We start from the raw sequence: 22672 nt of genomic DNA, 5'->3' as shown, positions 1-22672 counted from the left end.
AATAGACTATACTCTCCAACCACAATGCAACACAATTTGAAATAACAAAAAGACAGCTAACAACATCTCAAACCTGGAAGCAAAAAATATGTAGCAAAATAATCCTTTCGTTAGAAAAGAAACAGTAAAGAACATTATGAAGTATTATAGCGGAAGACTACAGGTCAAAAGGTGGGATACAAATAAGACAACAATGGGAATACTATGCTTTTCAATACATTAGGAGACAAACACTGAAAACAAAAGGGCTAATCTTAATTCAAAAAGAAAAAAGACTTGTGCAAAAAAAAAGAAACAAGGAAGGATGCATGAACAGATATCACTAAAACAGAGAACAAAAACAGCAGAGAAAATTTTAAAAACCAAGGTGAAGGCAGGGCAAGATGGCAGACTAGAGGTGCCCAAGGTGCCTTCCTCCACAGAAAAGGACCAGAAAATTTGAAAAACCAAAAGTTAGTTCTTTGAAGAAATACTAAAAAGACAAACCTCGGGCAAACAGATCGAGGAAAGATGGTTATGCAAATTAACAAAATACAAAATAAAAAGATGACATAACTATAGACAAAATAGATTTTTTGAGTTATAAAATCTTACAAACTATAAATACACATATTTTGAAAACATTAGGAAAAATGGATAAATTTCTAGAAAAACAGCAAAACTGGTGCAAGAAATAGAAGAGCTGAATAAACTAGTAACAAAGAAATATGGATGGATTTTCAACATTTCACACCCAGAAGGGGGAAATCATAGCCCAGTTTTTAAAAATTTTTCATTTGGAAATAATTTCAAACTTTCAGAAGAGTTGCCAGTATAGTATAAAGAACATTCACAAACCCTTTGCCCATATCAACTTATTGTTAACATTTTGTTCCATTTGTTCCATCATTTGCCATTTGCTCATGGCACGCTCACTCACCCACCCTTCACCTTCCTTCTTTCCCCGTAATTTACCTCTAAAATACTTTGGTATGTATTTCCACAAAACAAAGATATTCTCTTACATAACTAGTACACTTATCAACTTCGGTAAACATTATATTGACACAATACTTTAATCTGCCATCCATAATGCAATTTTGTCAATTAACCCAATAATGTCCTTAACAGAATTCTTCCTTTCCATAGTACAGAATTGAGTCCACAATCAGGTCCTGCATTTGTTATGTCTCTTGAGCCTCCTTTAACTTGGAATAGTTGCTGGCCTTTATTTTATATGACATCTTTTGAAGGATACAGTCCCTTTTCTTTTTAAATAGTATGGTCCTTACGTGAGGTTTGTCTGATGTTTCATTATGACCAGATCCTGGTCATGTATTCCCAGCCAGAATCTTTTGTAAGTGATGTTTTGTGTTTGTTGGGGTATTACATCCAGAAGCATATGATATCCATCTGTTTCAGCAGTTGCAATTCCACTTTTAAGTACTTCTCAAGAGAAATGAAAGCTATGTCCACAAAAAGCCTTATGTAAGAATGTCCCTAGTAGTTTTTATCCCTAATAGCCAAAAACTACAAGCAGCCCAGATGACCATGAAGAGGAGAATAAACAAACTGCAGTATATTCATGCAATGTACTACTACTCAGCAATAAAAAGGAATTAATGAGAAATGAAACAAAATGGATAAATCTCAGAAATAATACCTTGAGTAACAGAAGTTGAACACATGAGTAACTGTATAATTCCATTTACATGAAATTCCAGAATTAGCAAAACTAGGAAATCAGATCACTAGTTGCTTTCAGGAGGTTCACTAGAAAGGGACATGAGAGAACCTTCTGGGGTGATGAGAATGTTCTATATCTTGATGGGGTGTGTGGGTTACACAGGTGTATGCATTTGTCAAAACTGATCCAATGATACAGTTAAGTTCTGTGCATTTCACAGTATGTAAATTATCTCAATTTAAAAATACTCACATAGGGAACAAAAATGTCGATATTTTCTTCCCCAGCAATAACCAAACAGTAGATGGTAGAGTTTGGATGTTGTCCCCCCAAAACTCATGCAGAAATCTCATCCCTAAAGTGACAATGTTGTAAGCTGTTTGAGTCATGGGGGTGGATCCCTCAGGAATGGATTAATGCTCTTCCTGGGGGGTGAGGGTCCTGAGTGAGATCTCACTCTATTAGTTCCCGAGAGAGCTGGTTGTTTAAAAGACCCTGGCACCTCCTCTCTCTCTCTCTCTCTCTCTCTCTCTTGCTTCCTGTCACCATGTGATCTGCTTGAACCCACCGGCTGCTGCCACTTTCCACCATGAATAGAAGCAGCCTGAGACTCATGCCAGATGCAGCTGTCCCAGAATTGTAAGCCACATAAATCTCTCTTCTTTATAAATTACCCAGTCTCAGGTATTCTGTTACAGCAATACAAAACAGACTAAGACAGTAGATAAAAAACTACTAGCAATAACAAAAACTTTAAAATAATTTAACAATTAACTAATACACAACTATTTATAGAGAAAAAATTCTGTTAAAGATCATAAGAAAAGAGATAAATAAATGAAGATATAGTATGTTTATGGATGGAGTGATGTTGACAAAAATGTAAAGATATCAATTCTCCCCAAAGTAATTCATTACTTCAAATGTAACTCCTATCAAAATACCTGCAGGATCCTGTTGTTCTAAATATTATATGGAAAAAAGTGGTCCAAGAATAACTAAGCTAACAAAAAAAGCAAAGGCATGTGATTTACCTTGCAGATAATTAAAGATTACAAAATTACTCTAATTAGACTGTGATACTGGGTAGCAAAGACAGACAACTAGAACTGAGTACTCTCAACTGCAAAAAAGGACACCTAGACAGAGTGTGGCATAAACTAAGAATAATCAATCCAAATCCTAAGCATCTGATATCTCTAGAAAAAAATATTTGTTTTCATTTGTCAAGACTTTTGGATTAAAATATTAACCTAATTTTTACAAATAAGGAAACTGAAGCTCAGAAGTTAATTTGCCCCAAATCACTCAACTTGTGACACAAACTTAGATCTCTCTCTCCCCAAAGCCTATGATCTTTCTGTATTGGTACATTTTAGTTTAATATTTTCTGGTCAACAGATAAATGAAAAGAAAGCTGAGAAAATAACACTTCCCATTCACTCAAGAATTGGTGATACTAGTCAAGGCTAGTTACAGAGTAACACAAAAATACAAGGACTATCACAAAGAAGGAGTACTGATTAACTACTTCATGATTTTTAAAGTGGCAACAAATGACAAATATGAATGCAACATAGTGTAGTGTAATAGCTAGGGGCATGAACTTCAGAGTCAAAACACCGAAGTTTTAATCCCAGTTCCCCCATTTATTCATTATATGATCTTGAACAAGTTAAAAATCCCATATGCCTCAATATCAATACTGTGAAATGGAGTTGTTATTAGGAAATGAAATAAACACACTTGCTGTGCTTAGCCTTGCACTGAATATACACTCAAATGCTATTCACTACCCTATCTACTTTCACTTATCAAATTTCAAAGTAGTACAGACTGGTAGTCTCAACTTCTTCACCTTCTACTTAGTCCTAAACCCACTGAAATCTAGTTTCTGGCCTCATTATACCACTGAAACTGGTATAGTGTGGCAGAACCCACCTTTTTTTTATTTCCCTGCTGCACCCTTGACTACTGCTTCCACTTGAAAACCCTGTCCTTCCTAGCCTGGTCAAATCACACACTTTTGTTTCTCATCTCTGACTCTCAATTCTGAGTCTCCTTTTGTATGCTTCTTCTGCTCAGTATTTAAATTTTAATGCTCCCTGGGTTCTGTCCTGAGTCTTCCCTCTATATTCTACACGGGAGTTAGTCCATTTCTGTTGCTTATAACAAAATACCTGGAACTGGGTGATTTATAAAGAAAAAAAAATGCTTACAGTTTCTGAGGCTAGGAAGTCCAAAGCCCAGGGAACACAGCTGGTGAAGGTCTTTTTGGTGGTGACAGTGATGGCAGAGTATCACATTGTGAAAATGGTGGAGCAGAGAAAGCAGAGAAAGAGAGACAGATTCTCCTCTATCTTCTTTTAAAGCCCTCAGAACCATGCCCCTGACCACTATTATTAATCCATTCACTACTGGATGGTCCTGCAATCCAATCACCTCTTCAAGGTTCCACCTTTCAATTACCATAATAGGATTTCCCACCCTCTTAACAGTTACAGTGGGGACTAAGTCTCTAATACATAAAACTTGGGGGCACAATTCAAGCTTCAGTGAGTTTTGGGGGGACATAATTCAATCCACTACAGGAGTCTTCACCTACTCTGATGGTTTTCAGCTGTCGGATCTTTAGCCATTATTATTTTCTCCTGATTGGTCTATTCCTTAAAACCCTTCAAAGACACCCAATATTAATATTGAGAATGAATAAAGTTCACTTAAAAGTTTGATTTACCTTCCTTTATATTCCAAGAAATCTCAAAAACAACTAAATCCACAATTGAACTCATTATCTTCCTTTTCTAAATCTTTTTCAAATCCTTGATCCTACCATGAGTACTGCTATCCACTCAGTCCTCAAATTAGAAACCTAAAAAACATCTGTGACTATGCCTTTTCCATCACCCTCCCCTTCACCATCTCCAGTTTATTTTACTTCAATTTTCTTTAATCCATTTCTCAATCCCCATTAAAACTGCCTTCTCAAGCCCTCATCTCTTACCTAGAGCAACCTCCTAACAGATCTCCTTAATTCACACAGTGGGCAAAACTCTAACACTAAATAATCAGACTGCCATTCCCTTGCTTAAAAGACCTTTTATAGACTCCATTATCTACATTACTAAATTTGAGCTTCTCTCCAAATGATACATAAAAATCTCTAAAATTCTGCTATTGTCTAAGTCTTCAGCTTTTCTACTTCCTGCCACTCTCTGCCTCCCACTTTATGCTTCAGTAATACTACTTGTTGCTGTTCCTTGAACACAGACCATGCTGTCTCATGCTCCCAAATCTCTGGCTCATGCTGTTCCCTCTTTCAAAAAATGTTCTGCCCTTATTCCTACTCCCCACCATCCAAATCCTGACTAAATCTTTATCATTGTTCTTTTCTCTGGGAGCAGGAACTAGTTGGGGACTAGGAGACTTTTCTAATTTCTACAAGCTGCAGTTTTGGTGCCCCTCCACCCTTTAAATTTCCACAGCCTTTTGGTTATCACTATCTAAGAACTTACTACACACTCTGAACTGAAATTAACTGTTATTTTTCTGTTTCTCACACAGACTGAGCACCTTATAGCACAGAGAATTTAACTACTTTATTCCCAGCACAGTGATCTATTGAGCTGTTACTTTGGCTATGGATTGAAACAGCTTTTAGTAAGAGCTTAGAAAAGGGAGAGCCCAGTAATCAGAGTAGACTTCATGGCAAAAGTAAGAACTGAACTGGGCAGTGAAGAATTGCTTCTTGAACATAAATTCAAATCTAATCCCTAATACAGAAATATAGTGCCAGTCATTTAATTAGGGCAGTGTGGTTAAAGTAACAGTGAAAATTATGTGTTTTTGAACATTACTGCCTGGAAATTTTTTTTAATTTACTGAAATTCTACGAAGTATTGAGACTTATGGGAAATTGGTGAATAATATAGAAGTCACTCTGGTCAAACACTGGTAATAAAACAAGACCAAAAGATCACTGGGCCTCCAATGCCTTTGCTTAATAAGCACCTTATTTTATTTCAATCAGTGTTTTATTAAAAGACAGATATTGTTAATCAAGTATCAATTAGAGGCTCTTTTAAGGATACTTCTCTTCTGCTTGATCTATCTGCTAGTAGACAGGAGCATATGCCCCTTTCTCCTTCCAGTTTTTATTTTATTTGGCTGCCTTAGCAGTCCACAGTCAAATCACATGGAACTGCATAGCTTAGCTGAAGAAAGCTCTATGTTCCAGTGCTTCCTTCTAATCAAACCTTTTAATTTTGGTAGTTCTGATCTTTAATCTTCACTCTGATGTAGGAAGGGTCTTGGATTATCTTAAATATTCCACATATCAAATCCTATTAGAAGACAGTTACACTAAACTGGCCTATAATTTCATTGTTCCAACACGGGGAAGCACTAATCAAGGTAGAATGTTCTGTTTTTATATCGTAACTTACCATTAAAAATTCAGCCAATACAATTTGTCCTCAAAGTTGCTGGAAATAATCGTACACTAACCTTACTTGATAATGGTATTTTTTAAGAAACTGGGTAAAGTGTATTTCACCCATAAAACTCAAGTCACAATACTTTTGCTACCTTAATTTTCAATTGAAAACTACAAACAGTACCCAAATAAATTCAGTCAGGCTAACAGGTCAGCCATGCTAAAACAGAAAGTCTACATCAGGAACAGTGGGAAAATGAAGCTACAAAAGTAGGTCTGGGTCAGACTTTAGGCCTTTAACATCAGGGTTTAAATTTTATCCTTCAAGCAAAAAGGAGTCTCCGAAAGAGGTTTTATCAAGGGACTAACAAAAAGTTGTATGTTAGTGAGACAAATATAATGACACTGTGTAGCTGGTCGAAGCATACAAGTATTACATTGGGCTACTCTAAAGCCATTAACATTTTTTTTAAGTACTCTTCTATCTCTCCTGGCTGCCAAACAAATGTGTGAGAACTCACACCTACCAGCTCTCCAAATGTCTTCTACTTCCACTCCCAAAACCTTATCAGTCACTTTCCTCTTTTGAAAACAATGTCCTTTTCTCAGTTGTTTTGCTCTTCAGCCCTAAGACATTTTATAATGTTGACCATTTAAATGACCTTCTTAAACATCTTTCCATCTTTTGTGTCCAAAAGGGTTCCTTCTTTCCTTTCAGAGCTTTAGTTTGCTTGGCACCTTTCTTTATTCTAAGTATCTGCAAAAGCTTAATATTCTATTTCAAAAGTCAAATGTTCTGTTTCAAACATGACTCCTTCTACAAGGACAACTCTAACCCAAATCTTATCTGCATTCAAATCCAGCCCAAATCTTACCTGCATTATTAACTGCCTATATAATGTCTCCACTTGGATATTCCACTCACCTCCAACTAACAGCTCCTTCCCCTTTCAACCCTTTGCCAACTTTTACATTTCTTTTTGAACATCAATTCCTCTAATTGCCCAAGTCAAAACACACACATACACACACACACACACACACACACACACACACACACACACACACACACACACACACACACCTTTTTTCCCTTTGAACTTTATATCACAGATTCATAACTTTAGACCTTAGAATTTATTCTCTCAACTCGTGTGCTTCAAGAAAGCCCCTACTTTGTTTTGTCCACCAGAATTCTGCACAGGATGCAGCACATAGAAGCCTCAGTAATATCTCTTGACATTCAGATGGATGACAGAAAGGGGATGTTGTATAGAACAAGAGCTGGTTAGAGGCATACTAAAATCCAGTTCTTCTGAATCCTAGCCCAGTGCTGTATCTACTGTACTGCACTGTCAGCTTGCAAACCTATTTACCATATCAAATCATTCACTTCCTCACAATCTCTACTCATTGCACCCTCTTTTTCATTTCTTCTGCCAAGTTAAATCCTTGTTATGACAAACCTCAATTAGACCAATTTCTTTTTAGTATTCATCCCTCTAAGTCTCTCCACTCTGAAACAATATCTAGCACAATGATGTGAAAACAACATTCTCAAAACACTACTTCTCTTGCTGGATCTTTATTGTCTAACTCTTTGGTTCAGCTTGCAAAATCAAAATCCACCATCACCTCTCATTTATCTCTTACCTTCTCTTACTTGTCTGCTTACTACCACTCCTACCCATATCAAATACCTTATCTCTTTTACTCATAACTTTCCTTCTTGATAATTAAGTGACATCTGCCCACTGTAGGCATGCAAACAGACATAGACACACACGCACACAAAGAAATAGCTATTATTCATATTAGCAGCACCAATATCTCAGTTCATGAAGAACCTGTTTCCACAGAAGCAAAGTTTATGAATCACACGTCATCTTCATTAAACCCAAGTCAAGCAACTCATGCCCTAATTTTTCTCTTCTTTAAGCATCTACTATACAATTCAGCTTTTCTATTGTTCACTAATGTTCAAATCAGATATTTTAGAATGTTAGACATACAAAGAAATCTCAGAGTTCACCTAATCCAGTGATACTGTCTTGAATGCACAAAGGAATACCACAAACTTAATGAGACAGAATCTCCAAGGTAAGAATCGAGGCATGTGTATTTCTTTTAAAAGCTTTATGAATAATTCTAATGTCCACTCCTTCCTAGGCCAGTCCAGGTACCCCCATTTTCAGAGGAAAAAACTGACACACAGAAAAAAGGTAAAGAAACTTGCCCAAGGCCATCTACCAGCCTACTGGCAGCAAAGCACAGTGGTTAAGAGAGCACAGACTCAGAAATCAGCATACTTAGGATCTGGCTCTGTTGCTTACTAGCTTTGAAAACTTTGGGAAAATTGGTTAAATCTTTGTGCCTTCTTTCTTCATCTTTAAAAGTGGGTATCTATCTCAAAAGAGCTGTAATGATGATAAAATGAGCTAATGTATATAAAGCACTCACAACAGAAATAAGTGCTCAATAAATGTTCACTATTACTATTGCAAAGAAAGGACTACCACTGTGCTCTTAGCTTGTTTTCGTTTTGTTTTGAGTTCTTAGTTTTATGCCCTTTCCATTACACTAGTTGTGACAACCAGCTTGTATAGAAAGCTCAAGTCTCATGCTTCTTTTGTGTCCCTCACCACACCAAATACATTGTGGGTAACCAAATAATATTTTAAATGAATTTATAGATTCCCATTCCTGAACTCTGACACCTAGGCTATCCTACTTCTACTCAACAAACTACCAAAGTGCCCAGAGTGAATGAATAATAACTTACATAATAGCGCTTATTATGAGCAAGGTGTTGTTCTAAACACATTACATATTTTCTTCCAGTAGATTACAAATACTACGTAACAATACAAAATTAGCTTAGTACCTACAAGCCGCATTAATGCTATAAAATATTTTCTAACAAAACTAGGTGTCACTTTTATCTAAAATATAAAATAACTTTAACAATTCATTATAAAAATGAAGTCCTAAAATAAAACCAAACCTTCTTTCAAAAAACTCTGCATTTATGAAACAAGTTCACTCCAACGGATTAACATTCTTATACTCCAAAAACTCAAAAGTAATTTCCCATTCCTTTCTGACATGTACAATTGTACTTTTTGAAATTACTTTAAAACATGTTCTTGAAAACAAAACAGATAACATATAACTGGCACTAAAGTACAATCTGAAACATGTCATAATTAAGTTTCAAGTAGAGAATTTTCTTTCTTTCCAGTTATGTATAAACTACTAAACAAAAATATCACACACGTATAAATGTTTCTACCTGAAGATGACTTGAGAGAATAATAAGGCCTTTAAATTTTTTGTTTCTTTACTGTCATTATAAGCATGAGAATATTAGCTACACATATTGACTCATTTATCTACTCAGATTGTTCAGAAAAGTGAAATAATTACTTTATAAGTTCATGAACTGAAAAATGAAATAACTAATGCCCAAAGGTAAATTAAGTGCTCATATTTTTGTTTTTTCCTTTGCCTGACAACACTACTACCTGTTTCCATTCCAATATATCTATCTGCAAATGTTTAATAACCTAAAAGATGCAACATGAAACACATCCAACTCTTTTAAAAATAATTCAAAGATTATAAAGAAATTATTTTCCATCTTTTATTGGACATAGTGTTCAAGCTTTACACAAAGACATCACACCTTCTTTTACAGACCTTTTCCTATTAAGGCTACCTGGCTTCATCTAACTTGTCTGAAGGGATCTAACACAGTTTATAATGACCCAACACTTCTCATAAGCAGCAGATAATTCTTCGGAATGTGTATCTCAAAGTAAAGAAAAACGTTTTCCCCAAAGTCACATTAAGTCCAACAAAAAAAGACCATTGAAAACAGTCATGAAATGACTTGGAAATGGGTTACTTTACTATTTTATCTATTTTAAATATTTATGATTTTATTCATAAAAGAAAAGATTCAGAGTCTTCAAAAAGTTAGAGACAGAAGCAGAAAAGCAAAAAAATATATATTCCCCTGATGAAACATAAAGAGTAGGGATTTTCAATATGTTTCTATTCATCTCAAAAAAGAAAAAACAGCTTATATATTTTTCTAGTTCTTTACTTTTCCGCTCACTTATGCATATTAACAAGCAAGAAACCAGCAAAATTATCAGAATGAAAGCAAAATAAAGGTTAGAGATGTAATCACAAACCAGAAAACAAACCTCTTCAGTCTACGAAAACTGGGCTGACGCACTCAGAAAAATTACTACTAAGGTCAAAGAGGCCAACACCTTGATTTAGACATCTAACAACTATCTCCTAGTGTGACTGCCACTTAGGGCACCTGTCTTCTATGTATGCCTGTCTCCAATCCACTCCATCCTCCATAGTGACCTACTTAAAAAATCAATGTGACCTTCCTCCCCTATTTAAACTACTTCAGTTGCTCATCCTGTCGGTTAAAATCAGAGTTCACCTGCATGATAATCAAATCCCTTTAAAATCTAGGTCTCGTCTCCCTTCCTATCTCTCCCCCCATCTACTCTACACTCTAGATAACCCAATAACAGGAATGTTCCCTTTCACTAAAATAACATTCTCCCATCTCAAACTAGCCATCCTGCAAACCATTTTATGGATGAGAACTGAGGCTCACAGAAATGACTTATCCAAGGGCATACAGTTAGTAACAGAACCATAACTAGAATACAAATTCTTCCTCTGATGTTCCTAAAAGATCTTTGTAAGTATCTATTATATTTGTCAAGCATATGAAAATTGTTTAAATATCAACAAGCTCTTCCCACTAGTCTAAAATATGAGCTTCTCCAAGATGATCTTTTGGGGTGCAGGAAGAAAAGAATACATTTATTTAGTCTAAAAAAATAAATTAATTAAGCTTTACTAAGATAAATATAAGGATTCATACTTGGTCTAAAGGTCAAGGGACTATAGCCAGAAACCCAGGGAAAGGGTTGAAGTTCCACAAACAGTGCGAATTACCTCCAGCACACTATGATTCACTGTGGTTTATGTATGCCCAGATAAATAATTTAGAGGTTGAGTTTTAACTAAACTGACCCTCAAAACATAGAAAAGTAGCTTTAAAAAAATTGCTGCAAAGACTGCAAAGATAATAATAATGCAAGCACAAGCCAACAAGAAAATGATAGAGCTAAAATTCCTAATTAGTATAAGCTAGTCCTCAACCACATTACAATATAATCTAGTAGGTCGATCACACAGGTCTCACTAAAAATTATTACTATTTTATTGTGAGCAAAACGTACTATTAACAGAAAGTATAAGATTATTTTCTTTCTAAAACATTTAATTTGCGTAATTTATTATGGACACTGGTATCATACTGGCACATGTATATAACATAAACAATTAAGCATATAATGAAGGTGCATTCATGAGGTTTTACTAATCAGGAGACACACTCAAAATATCCACTGATTAAGGCATTGACCAAGTATTTTTTCTCTTTAGGGCAATCATCAACCTTCCCAGTTTGCCCAGAATTGAGGGGGTTATGGTAGGCCGAACAATGGCCCCCCAAAGACGTCTGCATCCTAATCCTTAAACATTATCATACACGGTAAAAGGGACTTGGCAGATGTGATTAAGGATTTTAAGATAGATTATCCTGGATTGCCTTGGTGGACCCAATGCAATCAAGAGTCCTTATAAAAGGGAAGGAGAGGCAGAAGGACCAGTCATTAGTAGATGTGACTACTGACGCAAGTGGTTGGAGTGGTGATGTGACAAAGGAGCCACAGAATGCAGGGAGCCTCTAGAAGCTGAAAAAGCAGCAGCCTCCAGAAAGAACCAGATCTCTTACACCTTAACTTTAGCCCAGTGAGATTTATTTTGAATTTTTGACCCCCAGAACTGTAAGATAATAAATTTGTGTTGTTTTAAGCCACTAAACGTGTCATTATTTCTTACAGCAGCAGTAGGAAACTAATACAGGGGATTCTTGGGATATGAGACTTCAGTGCTAAAACCAAGACAAGTTGGTCACCCTATCTTTAGGTTTTCAATGCTGATAACATCTGGTATACAATAAGCATGAAAAAAATCTGTGTTGAATGATTTTATGATGAAATACATAAATAATATGAGGGTACTTCAAAAAGTTTATGGAAAAATAGTATTTAAAAATAATACAAATCCTTCCATGAGCTTTTTGAAGTACCCTCATATACTCTCAATTGTTTTAAAAGATCTGTCATTTGTATTATCTCATTTCATCCTCCTAATAACGCTGTGAGCTGTGAATGGATTAGTTTTCCCATTTAGATGATAATAAGAACTAAGGTTCAAAGAAGTTATGTAACATGTCCAAGGACACATTTCTATATCTAGAATACAGGCCTTCTGACTATTCTAGAATACAGGCCTTCTGACTTACAATCAAAGGATCATGGTAGTCAAGAGCCCATGCTACAAGCGAGGCTGCCTAGATCCAAATGTAAGCTCCAAAACTCAATAGCTGTTTAACCTTAGCCAAGTTACTTAACCCCTCTACATCCTCACTTATAAAATGCAAAATGAAGTTAATAAAAAAACCTATCTTTAGAGGGTTGTTGCAAAAATTAAAGGTGATAAACTATCTATCCACCAAGTGCCTGACACAGAGATAGCTCACAATAAATATTGCTCTGTGCTGCAGCTATGTAGTGCATTTATACCTAGAATACTTTGTACTACTTGATCAAGAATCACAGAAAGTATGCAAAAGGAAAAATAGCAACCAAAATGAATAATGAGATGGACAGAATGGTTTTTCTGGGAAGGTAATATAAAGTAAGCACTCTTTGCTGGCAAGACAAAAAGCAGAGAGGACACATAAGATCTATAAAATCATGACAGTATAAACAAAGTGATAAAATTCAGTAATGCGGGAAGGATGAGGGGAGAAACTTTAGAAACTAGAATACTGTTCTATAAACAAATAGCGCTTTACAGAAAACCATTCAATCACAGAGGAAGACAGTAAGATTGGAAAAAAGGAAAAAAGGATCAACAAAACAACCAGAAAAAAAAGAACAAAATGGCAGTAACAAGTCCCTATATATTAATAATAACTCTAAATGTAAACAAATTAAATGCCCCAATTAAAAGACACAAAGTGGCTCAATGGATTACAAAAGAAGAATCAACAATACACTGCCTTCAAGAAACTCACTTCACCTATAAAGACACATGCCATATCAACATGAAGGGATGGAAAAAGATATTTCATGCAAATGGAAACCGAAAAAGAGCAGGAGTAGCTATATTTATATCAGATAAAATAGACATCCAGCGAAGGAAAGTAAAAAAAGATAAGGAAAGTCATTATATAAATGATAAACTGATCAATTCAACAGGAGGATATAGCAATTCTAAATATAAACACACCCAACTCCAGAGCATAGTTATATAAAGCAATTACTTCTAGACCTAACGGGAGAAACAGACTCCAACACAGTCACAGTTTGGGACTGTAACACCCCACTTTCCGCAAAGGACAGATCACCCAGACAGAAAATTAACCAGGAAACATCAGAATTAATCTCTACTCTAGGCCAATTGGACCTAATGGACATATATAAAACACTTCCTCCAACAGCTGCAGAATACACATTCTTCTAGCAGCACAAGGAACATTCTCTAGAATAGATCATATGTTAGGATCACAGAACAAGTCTCAACAAATTTAAAAAATTGAAATCATATCAACTATCTTGCTTGACCACAAAAGAATAAAACTAGATATCAACAACAAAACGGACACTAGAAACTGTACCAATACATGGAAATTAAACAACATGCTCCTAAACAATGAATGGGTCAAAGAAGAAGTCAAAAAAGAAATTTTAAAATTCGTGGAGGCAAATGAAAATGAAAATAAAATATACCAGAACCTGTGGGATACAGCAAAAGCAGTTTAAGGAGGGAAGTTTATAGCAATAAATGCCTTCATCACAAAAGAAGAAAGACTTCAAATAAACGACTTAACACTACACCTCAAAGAGCTGGAAAAACAAGAACAAACCAAACACTAAATCAGTAGAAGGAGAGAAATAACAAAGCTCAAAGCAGAAATAAATGAATTAGAAATTTTTAAAAAATACAAAAGATCACTGAAACAAAGAGTTGGTTTTTTGAAAAGATAAACAAAAATGATAAACCTTTAGCTAGACTAACAAAGAAAAAAACTTCAGACCAAAAAAGTAAAAAGACACAATGACAAAAAAAACCAAAACTACAGACCATTATACCTAATGAACACAGATGCAAAGATCCTCAATAAAATACAAGCAAAAAAAATCCAAAGACACATTAAAAAGACCATTTACCATGATCAGGTAACATTTATTCTAGGGATGGATGCAAGGATGGTTTAACATACACAAATCAACAAACGTGATACATCACATCACAGAATGAAGGGGAAAAAACCATATGATCATTTCAATAGATGAAGAAAAAGCATACAATAAAATCCAACACCTTTTGCACAAAAAAAACACTCAACAAATTCAGTATACAAGCAATGTACCTCAACACAATAAAGGCCACATACAACAAAAGCACAGCTAACATCATACTGAACAGACAAAAATTGGAGGCTTTCCCTAAAAGATCTGGAACAAGACAAGGATGCCACCTTTCCCCACTCTTACTCAACACAGTACTAGAAATTCTACCCAGAGCAATAAGAGAAGAGAAAGCAATAAAGGGCATCCAAATTGGAAAGGAGGAAGTCAAACCATCTCTATTTACAGATGACATGATCATACACATAGAAAACCCTAAAGACTCCACCAAAAAATTACTAGAACTAATAAATGAATTCAGTATGGTGACAGGATACAAAATCAACACACAAAAACAACAGCCTCCCTATATGCCAATAATGAAACAGCTGAAGAAATCAAGTAATCCCATTCACAATAACTACCAAAAAATGAAATACCTAGGAGTAAATTTAACCAAGGAGGTGAGGACCTCCTTGAAAACTATAAAACACTGGTGAAAAAAACTAAAGAGGACACAAATAAATGGAAAGATATCCCATGTTCTTGAGTTTGAAGAATTAACATCATCATTATGTCCATATTACCCAAAGCAAAATACACATTCAGCACAATCTCTCTCAAAATTCCAACGATATTCTTCATAGAAATAGAAAAAACAATCTTAAAATTTGTATGGAACCACAAAAGACCCCGTATAGCTAAAGCAATCTTGAACAAAAAGAACAAAGTTGGAGGCACTACACTTCCTGACTTCAAAATATACTATAAAGCTATAGTATCCGAAAAAGCAAGGCATTGGCATAGAAATAGACAAATTGACCAATGGAGCAGAATAGAGAGCCCATAAATAAATCCATGCACTTACAGCCAACTGATTTTCACCAAGGTGCCAAGAGTACACATTGGGGAAAGGACAGCCTCTTCAATAAATGGCGCTGGGAAAACTGGATATCCAAATGCAGAAGACTGAAATTAGACTCCTGTTTCTCACCAGACACAAATATCAACTCAACATGACCTACATTTAAGACCTGAAACTATGAAACTACTAGGAAAAAAACAGGGGAAACGCTACACAAAATGGAAATGGGCAGCACTTTTTTGAGCAAGACTACAAAGGCACAGGCAACTAAAGCAAAAATACATAAATGGGACTACATCAAACTGAAAAGCTTCTGCACAGCAAGCAACACTATCAACAAAGTGAAGAGACAACCTACAGAATGGGAGAAAGCGTTTGCAAAGTATAGATCAGACAAAGGGCTAATATGCAGAATATATAAGGAACTCAAACACCTTGATGGCAAAAAACCAAATAACCCAATTAAAAAATCGGCAAAGGACCTGAACAGACATTTCTCAAATGGCCAACAAACAAATGAAAAACCGCTCAAAATCACTAATCATCAGGGAAATGCAAATTAAAACCACAATGAGATACCACCTCTCCCCAGTTAGAATGACTATTATCAACATGACAGAAAATAAACACTTGCAAGGATGTGGAGAAAAGGGAACCCTTCTACATTGCTGGTGGGAATGTAAATTGGTACAACCATGTGGAAAAGAGTACAGAGGTTCCTCAGAGAACTAAAAATAGATCTCCCTTATGACCCAGCTATCCCACTACTGGGTATATACCTGAAGGAAATGAAATCAATATATTAGAAAGACACCTGCACTCCCATGCTCCTGGCAACACTATCACAATGGCCAAGAGATGGAATCAACCTAAATGCCCATCAATGGATGAATAGGTTAAAAAAATTGTGGCATATATACACAATAGAATACTATTCAGCTATAAAAGGAAATGATATCCTATTATTCGAAGCAACATGGATGGAACTGGGAACCATCAAGTTAAATGAAGTCAGGCACAGAAAGATAAATAGGACATGATCTCATTCATATGTGGAATCTAAAAAAATAAAAAGTGGTTCTCGTAGAAGCACAGAGTAGAATGATGGTTTCCAGAGTTTGGGAAGGGATGGGGATTGTGGGGAAGAGAAGTGGTGAACTAATGGGCACAAAACTATGCCATCTACCCCAAGTGAATCATTGTGCTATATATGCATGTACTGAAACAATACACTTGCACTCCACAAATATGTACGAATAAATGCTCAAATAAAAACATAAATAAAACATATAGCAATGAATTTACAAAATGGAAATGGATCACATTTTGGGGGGACAATTTCTGAATGACAAAGAAGATGAAAATGGCTACTAAGAGCAGCTCATTAACTCTTCTGCGAACCTTCTATCTAACTCCACAATGGCTTTAGGTACCCCATTCTTTTTAAGTGCGGCAGGGATGTTGGGAAATGACATACCCGAACAGACTGTAGCAAAAGTTAGACCTCCAGTTAAATGAGTGCCATAATTTCAACTTCCTAAGGAACAATTTCAAAAGACAAAACATACCCTTTTCCAATCATCCATGCACCACTCTCCTTCCCCAATCTCATTCATCAGCACCCTTCCACAAAAAAAACAACTCAAGCCTATCTTATTTTAATACTTTTCAATAGCTTTGCTAAAGAGTAATTAAAATATCTCTAAATTTGGTAGTCCAAACAAATCTCAAAATATACTAACTCAAATGTTTCTTAAGTTAACATTTCTTAAACTTTTTATTCTTTACTTAAATCCTCAACACTTTAGAAAGTTTTTCACTTTAGAAGTCAACAAACTTTACCAAGCTTTATGATTACTATTTTCAATACTAGGCTGACTGATTTTTTTCCTAACAGGTCATGATCTCCTCACTATTGCTAATGAATAAAGCTGAGAAAACACACTGAGGTTTGCTTAAGTAAACCCAAAAGGAATACAAAGAAATTCCCAGAAAGTATAGAAGCACAGTTAAACTTACAAATGATTTAAGAACCACATTCTAATGCTTGATTTTGTTTCCATCATCCGATCAAAAACAAACAAACAAACAAACATAGATACTGGTGCATTTTAAACTTGAATGAAAAGTCGGACCTTTGCCTTATCAGCCATTTCAGCAAATGCTGAAGAAGAATAACATGGTCTAAAGATGGGCAAGACCAAGGAGAGAGAAGAAAAGAAAAGAAAATACATACTCCGTAAACAACTAGGCAACCACAGAAAGAGGCAGAAATGAATACAAGGTTTCAGCATCTCATTTACTACTGTAAATGGGGTGTGTGGACTCATCTTCTATAGGCACTTCTTCGTAATCAGCTGCTGTGGGTTGACTGAATTGTGTCCCCCAAAGTCCATAAATTAGAAGCTCAATTCCCACTGTTACTGTTGAGGGTGGAAAATCCTATTACAGTCATTGAAAGGTGGAGCCTTGAAGAGATGATTAGATTGTAGGACCATGCCTAGTGAATGGATTAACAATGGTGGTCAGGGGCGTAGACTGGAGGGCTTTAAAAGAAGAGCACATGAGAGGTTAATCTCTCTCTGCTCTGTCATTTTCTGCCATGTGAGACCTCTGGGTCACTGTCGCCACCACCAAGAACCCTCCACCAGCTCTGTTCCCTGGCCTTTGGACTTCCCAGCCTCCAAAACTGTAAGCAATACATTTCGTTTTCTTTATAAATCACCCAGTTTCAGGTATTTATGTTACAACCAACAGAAACGAACTAATACACCAACATAATATTAAAAAGTAGAAAGGGGGGAAGGGGATGACACTGGTTTTATTAAAAGAATGAAAGATAAGAAGACCAATTTTTTGTTCTCTATAACTGCTATCATTGTTTCAATCAAAATTCCTTAGCCAGGCAAGTATTTTCTCTTTCCCTTGTTTATGTATAGTTTTATGTGAACAACAACTCTACAACTTCGGTGCCTTTGGAATCCATTAGGGACCCATAAAAATGAAAATACTGTTGGTGCTTTGCAGAAATTAGCTAAACAGGAAACTTAACTTATCTAATTTCTAATATAACAAACAGCAAACTGCTCTGACTGAAGAAGCACCTTTTAAGTCATCAAATGTCCCACACCTATGAAGAAACTCCCTGCGAGGAAAAGATGGCTTTTCCAAGTACACTGACAACAATCCTCTGACTTACAAGCGCTCTCTACGCCTCAAAAAACCCCAAATGTTCTGTTCATGAATTAACAGAAACTCCATAGTGCTTTGGAGACAAAGCACTCATCCCGCCTTCAAAATATTGTTTATCTTCCCATTACAAAGGGACATTAACGAAAACTCTCTACCCACTACATCTAAGACACCCTCTCCTCCAAATCATTTGAAAAAGTGCTTCATAACGCCCCCAAAAGTTTCCAAGAACGGCAGCCCCAAGTGTACTCGGGGCCAAAGATTGTGAGAGGAATGTCCAGATTACTGCTTATACATTATCCTCAGGACGACTCACGTTTTAAAATCGCATGTACGGAACATATGATATCTGACGTGCTTTATGGTCTTACCACACTGAAAGCAAACGACCGGCAGTAAATACGAGCTGCTTACCTACCACCTATCTGATCACCACCGCAAACACTGCACCGTCTCCAAGGGGTAGAGCACCTGAGTAAAAGGCACCTGGTGATCCCCTCTACTCAGTCACCTTTCTCCCCTACTTAGCTTCTGTATATCCAAAATACTTCATGAAAATCTCCGCACAGAATGCTACTATACAGTCAGAGGGAGAGTCTCGGAGCAATCGGTTCACCCCTTACACGGGGGCCTTGGAGACCCGCACCCTAAAAGCCAAGATGACTTGGGGGTGTGACCTGGGCTGCTCCCTCCTTCTCCCCTCACGGAAACTTCCATGTTGTCGAGGCTACTCACCAGACCAGGGAGCACAGAGAGAGGCAGGAGAGCAGGGCCAAGGCCCGCCGGTACTTCTTCATCTTTTCCTCCTTCTTCCCCCTGCCAGAAGGCGGCACATCCTCCCGGCAGCCGCCACTGCCGAGGCCAAGATGGAGGAGCCGGAGCAGGAGCGCGAGGATAGAACCGAGAGTCCTAAGGGCTGTGGCGCTGGGGGAGCGTCTCCTCAGAGCCTGGCGTCCCGGCTGCCCTCTCCGAGGGGCCCACAGCGGCGCGGACACGGGCTCTTCACAGGAGGACTCCGGGGACTGCCGCTCCTGCCGCCGCGGGCCCGTCCGCGCCCGCCTCCTCCAGCCGCCGCCGCCGCCACTGCCGCCCCATATCCCCCCCGCCCGGCCCGGCCCTCGCTCCGTGCCGCTGGCGACCAACGGCCGCCGCGTACTCGCTTCTCAACAGCCAATCGCCGGCTGGGCCGGGACACCTCACACACCGCTGAGCTGGAAGGAGACGCGTCACCCACGTCCCGCGGCGTTCGCACCCCCACCGGCCTCCGCGCGCGCCACTCCCCCTCCGACGTCCCAGGCGGAGAAGCCGAGGGGAGGAGGATACAAAGCTCTGGAGGCGGTGTTGCAGCCGCTCCGCCCACCCTGGGTCCCGCCCACTTGCTGGCTCGCGTTCGAGAAGTCTGGAGGAACCCCGTGACCCTCAGCCTTCCTCCTGACAATGGCCCGCCCCTCGCCCAGCGCTCGCCGCGTCCGCGCAATGCCCCTCGGGAGATGTAGTTTGCCTTCCGGAACCCTCCTTCCGCTTTCCCTGTTTCTCCGAGGATCCAGTTTTGATGAAGTCAATAGTTTCGCTTCCCACCGCGAGACTGACCAGCTTTGGAATTGTTACAGTCAGTTTGCCTCTTTTGAGCACAGTTCGTGAAATGGCCTAAAATGACGGAAAAGGCGGGATCAGGGAGGAAGAAAGCTGTACTAATAAAATTTAAAAGGCGTTTTCCCGGCGTCAACGGACTAGACCATCGAGCTAGATGCTGATTGGTAGGCAGAAAAGGAGCGAGCCAAGATGTCCTCTCACCTGATTGGTTGGAGCGAAAACCTTTCTTCTCTATTTCAGCGAGAATTTCGCATCCCCCCCCCCCCCCCCAGCTTCTTCAATTGAGGTCGCTTCAGTGGTGGGTCTTCTGTTGGTTTGGAGCTTTGGGTTCGCTGCGGTGGAGCGGGAAAGGAACATTGCGGTCCCCGCTGGGAGAGCGAAGCGCCCACAGACGCTCCAAGTCCTGGGGTTCACCGAAAGCTAGGAAGGCGGTCGCGTACACCCACCTATTGCTATGATCTGGGGCAAAAAAGTGACCGTTTCTCAGTACCAAGTAACTGGCAGCGTCGCCCACTCCAAATTTTTATGCCGCTGAGAGGACGGAGGCTGCAGTTGTCTGTGCCTTGGAACATGGTATAATGTTTAGTGTGAAAAATGTTTAAAGCAGGTGTTACTTATTGTTCATGTGGCCATAGGAAAAACCTCAGTAAAATGCCCCGCTAAAGTCTAATTTTGAGCCATGGAATTTCCTTCGGAACTTTCTACTTTCTAAGTCGAATTGGTTGTTAATTATATTCTCAAGGAAGTGAATGATTTGACCCACTCTAATTCCTAGAAACAAGTCAACTAGACGTCAGAGAAATTCTACAAAGGATGATCATTTCGGTTTTCGACTAGTTCACCCTAACCTACTTTTTCTGGCAATAATTAGGTAACAGTTCCAATTATATGTTGATGTCACTGTCAGTCTGTGACAATGAAATCTTTTTATCTCTATTCCCCATTGCAAGAGGAAAGTATATATCTCACCCAAGAGCAGTATCAAGTGATTAATGTGCAAGTTAAATAGAAGGTAGGGGCAATAGAAAGATAGGTGTTATTTGACATTCTTTAAAATGTTGGACACCCTTTTCCTTTTCCTCCAAGAACTCTGTTATTCAGGATAGGGAACAGGTGTCCCTCAGCTGATCCTCAGTAGATCACAGACAAGGAAGTTCTATTAGAATACATGCTCATCTCAAGCCTAGGAAGTGACCGAGTTGCCTCTCCTATCTCCTCTCTCTCTCATCCCAAAACTACAAGCCCACCTACTTCTTTTCCTCCAAGTCCCTGCAATAATCTTTAGGAGTACACAGCTAGTAAACGAATTTTACTTTTTTCTTTCTTTCTTTTTTTCTTTCTTCCTTTTTCCTGCATCTGGAGCTTTATTAGTACCCTGTGGTAGAATTGCCATTGTTAAAGAAAATTCAGAGGCATAATAAAATTTTAAAGAGTTTATTTGAATAAAAAGCAGTTCATGAATTGGGGAACACCAGACCAGCAGAAGTTTAGAGTTCCAATGACAAAACATCAGAGGTAAATATCCATTGGGAAAATGCAGAGGCAAAATAAAGAAATTTGATTGGTTTACAGTTACATAATTGTCTTTTGGGGGGGTTACCTTGTTGAAAAGTTCCTAGCCACATAATTATATGTTAGTTGGCTGCTTATGATTGATGCGGTTAAGCCTTATTTCTGTTTAACATAAGCATGTATCAGAAATGACCCAAGTTAAAATTCACCTATGTTTGCAATTTAGCTACATTAAGGCTATTTTTTAAGGCCTAGCTGAATTTGTTTGCTCGGTAATTTCTTAAGCCTGTTCTCCATTTTACTTTAACACCATTCACCTAATTATTATTCAATTATTAGCTTTCACTATTTCAATCTATCAATATTCTTTTCTCTTTTTGCTAGCTTCTTTTCCATGGTTTCACGCTAAAATTGAATCCTTCAGTCCCCTGAGCTTGTTTATTTTTCTCTTGGATATTTAATAATTTCAATTTTCAACTATACTGTCAACTGCCAGGTCTATATCCCAATCTCTCTTCAAGTAGTGGCTGAACATGCCATTTAGATATTCCTTTATCATTTCCCATCTTGCCTGCATAAAATGGAACTCATCTTTCCCATAAATTAGCTTCTTTACCTGACTTTGTATTTGCATTAATTCTTTCCTATTCTAAGACATCAGATCATGAGAATAAGAGAAGTTCCAGAGAGCTGACCTTTGAAAAACTAGCAGACATTTTTTTCTACATGTCTATTAAATATAATGGGAAAAAATAAAGGGGAAAATTGTATTATAACTCACAGATAAATAGAATAAGAAAATGAGTAAAAATTATATAAAATAAATTGAGTATCGATAAATGCCACCATACTTAAAACCATAACATATTCCAAAGAATGAAAAGAAA

The 22672-nt window shown here is 37.6% G+C and overlaps 1 protein-coding gene across 2 annotated transcripts in view; it reads right to left on the bottom strand.

The window, feature by feature from the left end:
- The window catches only part of SUCO (SUN domain containing ossification factor), an 81121-nt gene extending 61560 nt beyond the window's left edge, over window positions 1–19561 (bottom strand). For both annotated transcript variants that reach the window (XR_010024243.1, XM_063106115.1), the window contains exon 1: window positions 19416–19561. Coding sequence is in view for 1 of the 2 variants with exons in the window: in XM_063106115.1 (XP_062962185.1) it covers window positions 19416–19477 (62 nt within the window). In the remaining variant the exon portion in view is untranslated. The remainder of the gene's footprint in view (window positions 1–19415) is intronic.
- Between the last annotated feature and the right edge of the window lie 3111 nt (window positions 19562–22672).

This window comes from Cynocephalus volans, chromosome 8 (genome assembly GCF_027409185.1).
Source record: "Cynocephalus volans isolate mCynVol1 chromosome 8, mCynVol1.pri, whole genome shotgun sequence".
Classification (NCBI taxonomy): domain Eukaryota; kingdom Metazoa; phylum Chordata; class Mammalia; order Dermoptera; family Cynocephalidae; genus Cynocephalus; species Cynocephalus volans.
This window is presented reverse-complemented; position numbering and strand designations above follow the sequence as displayed.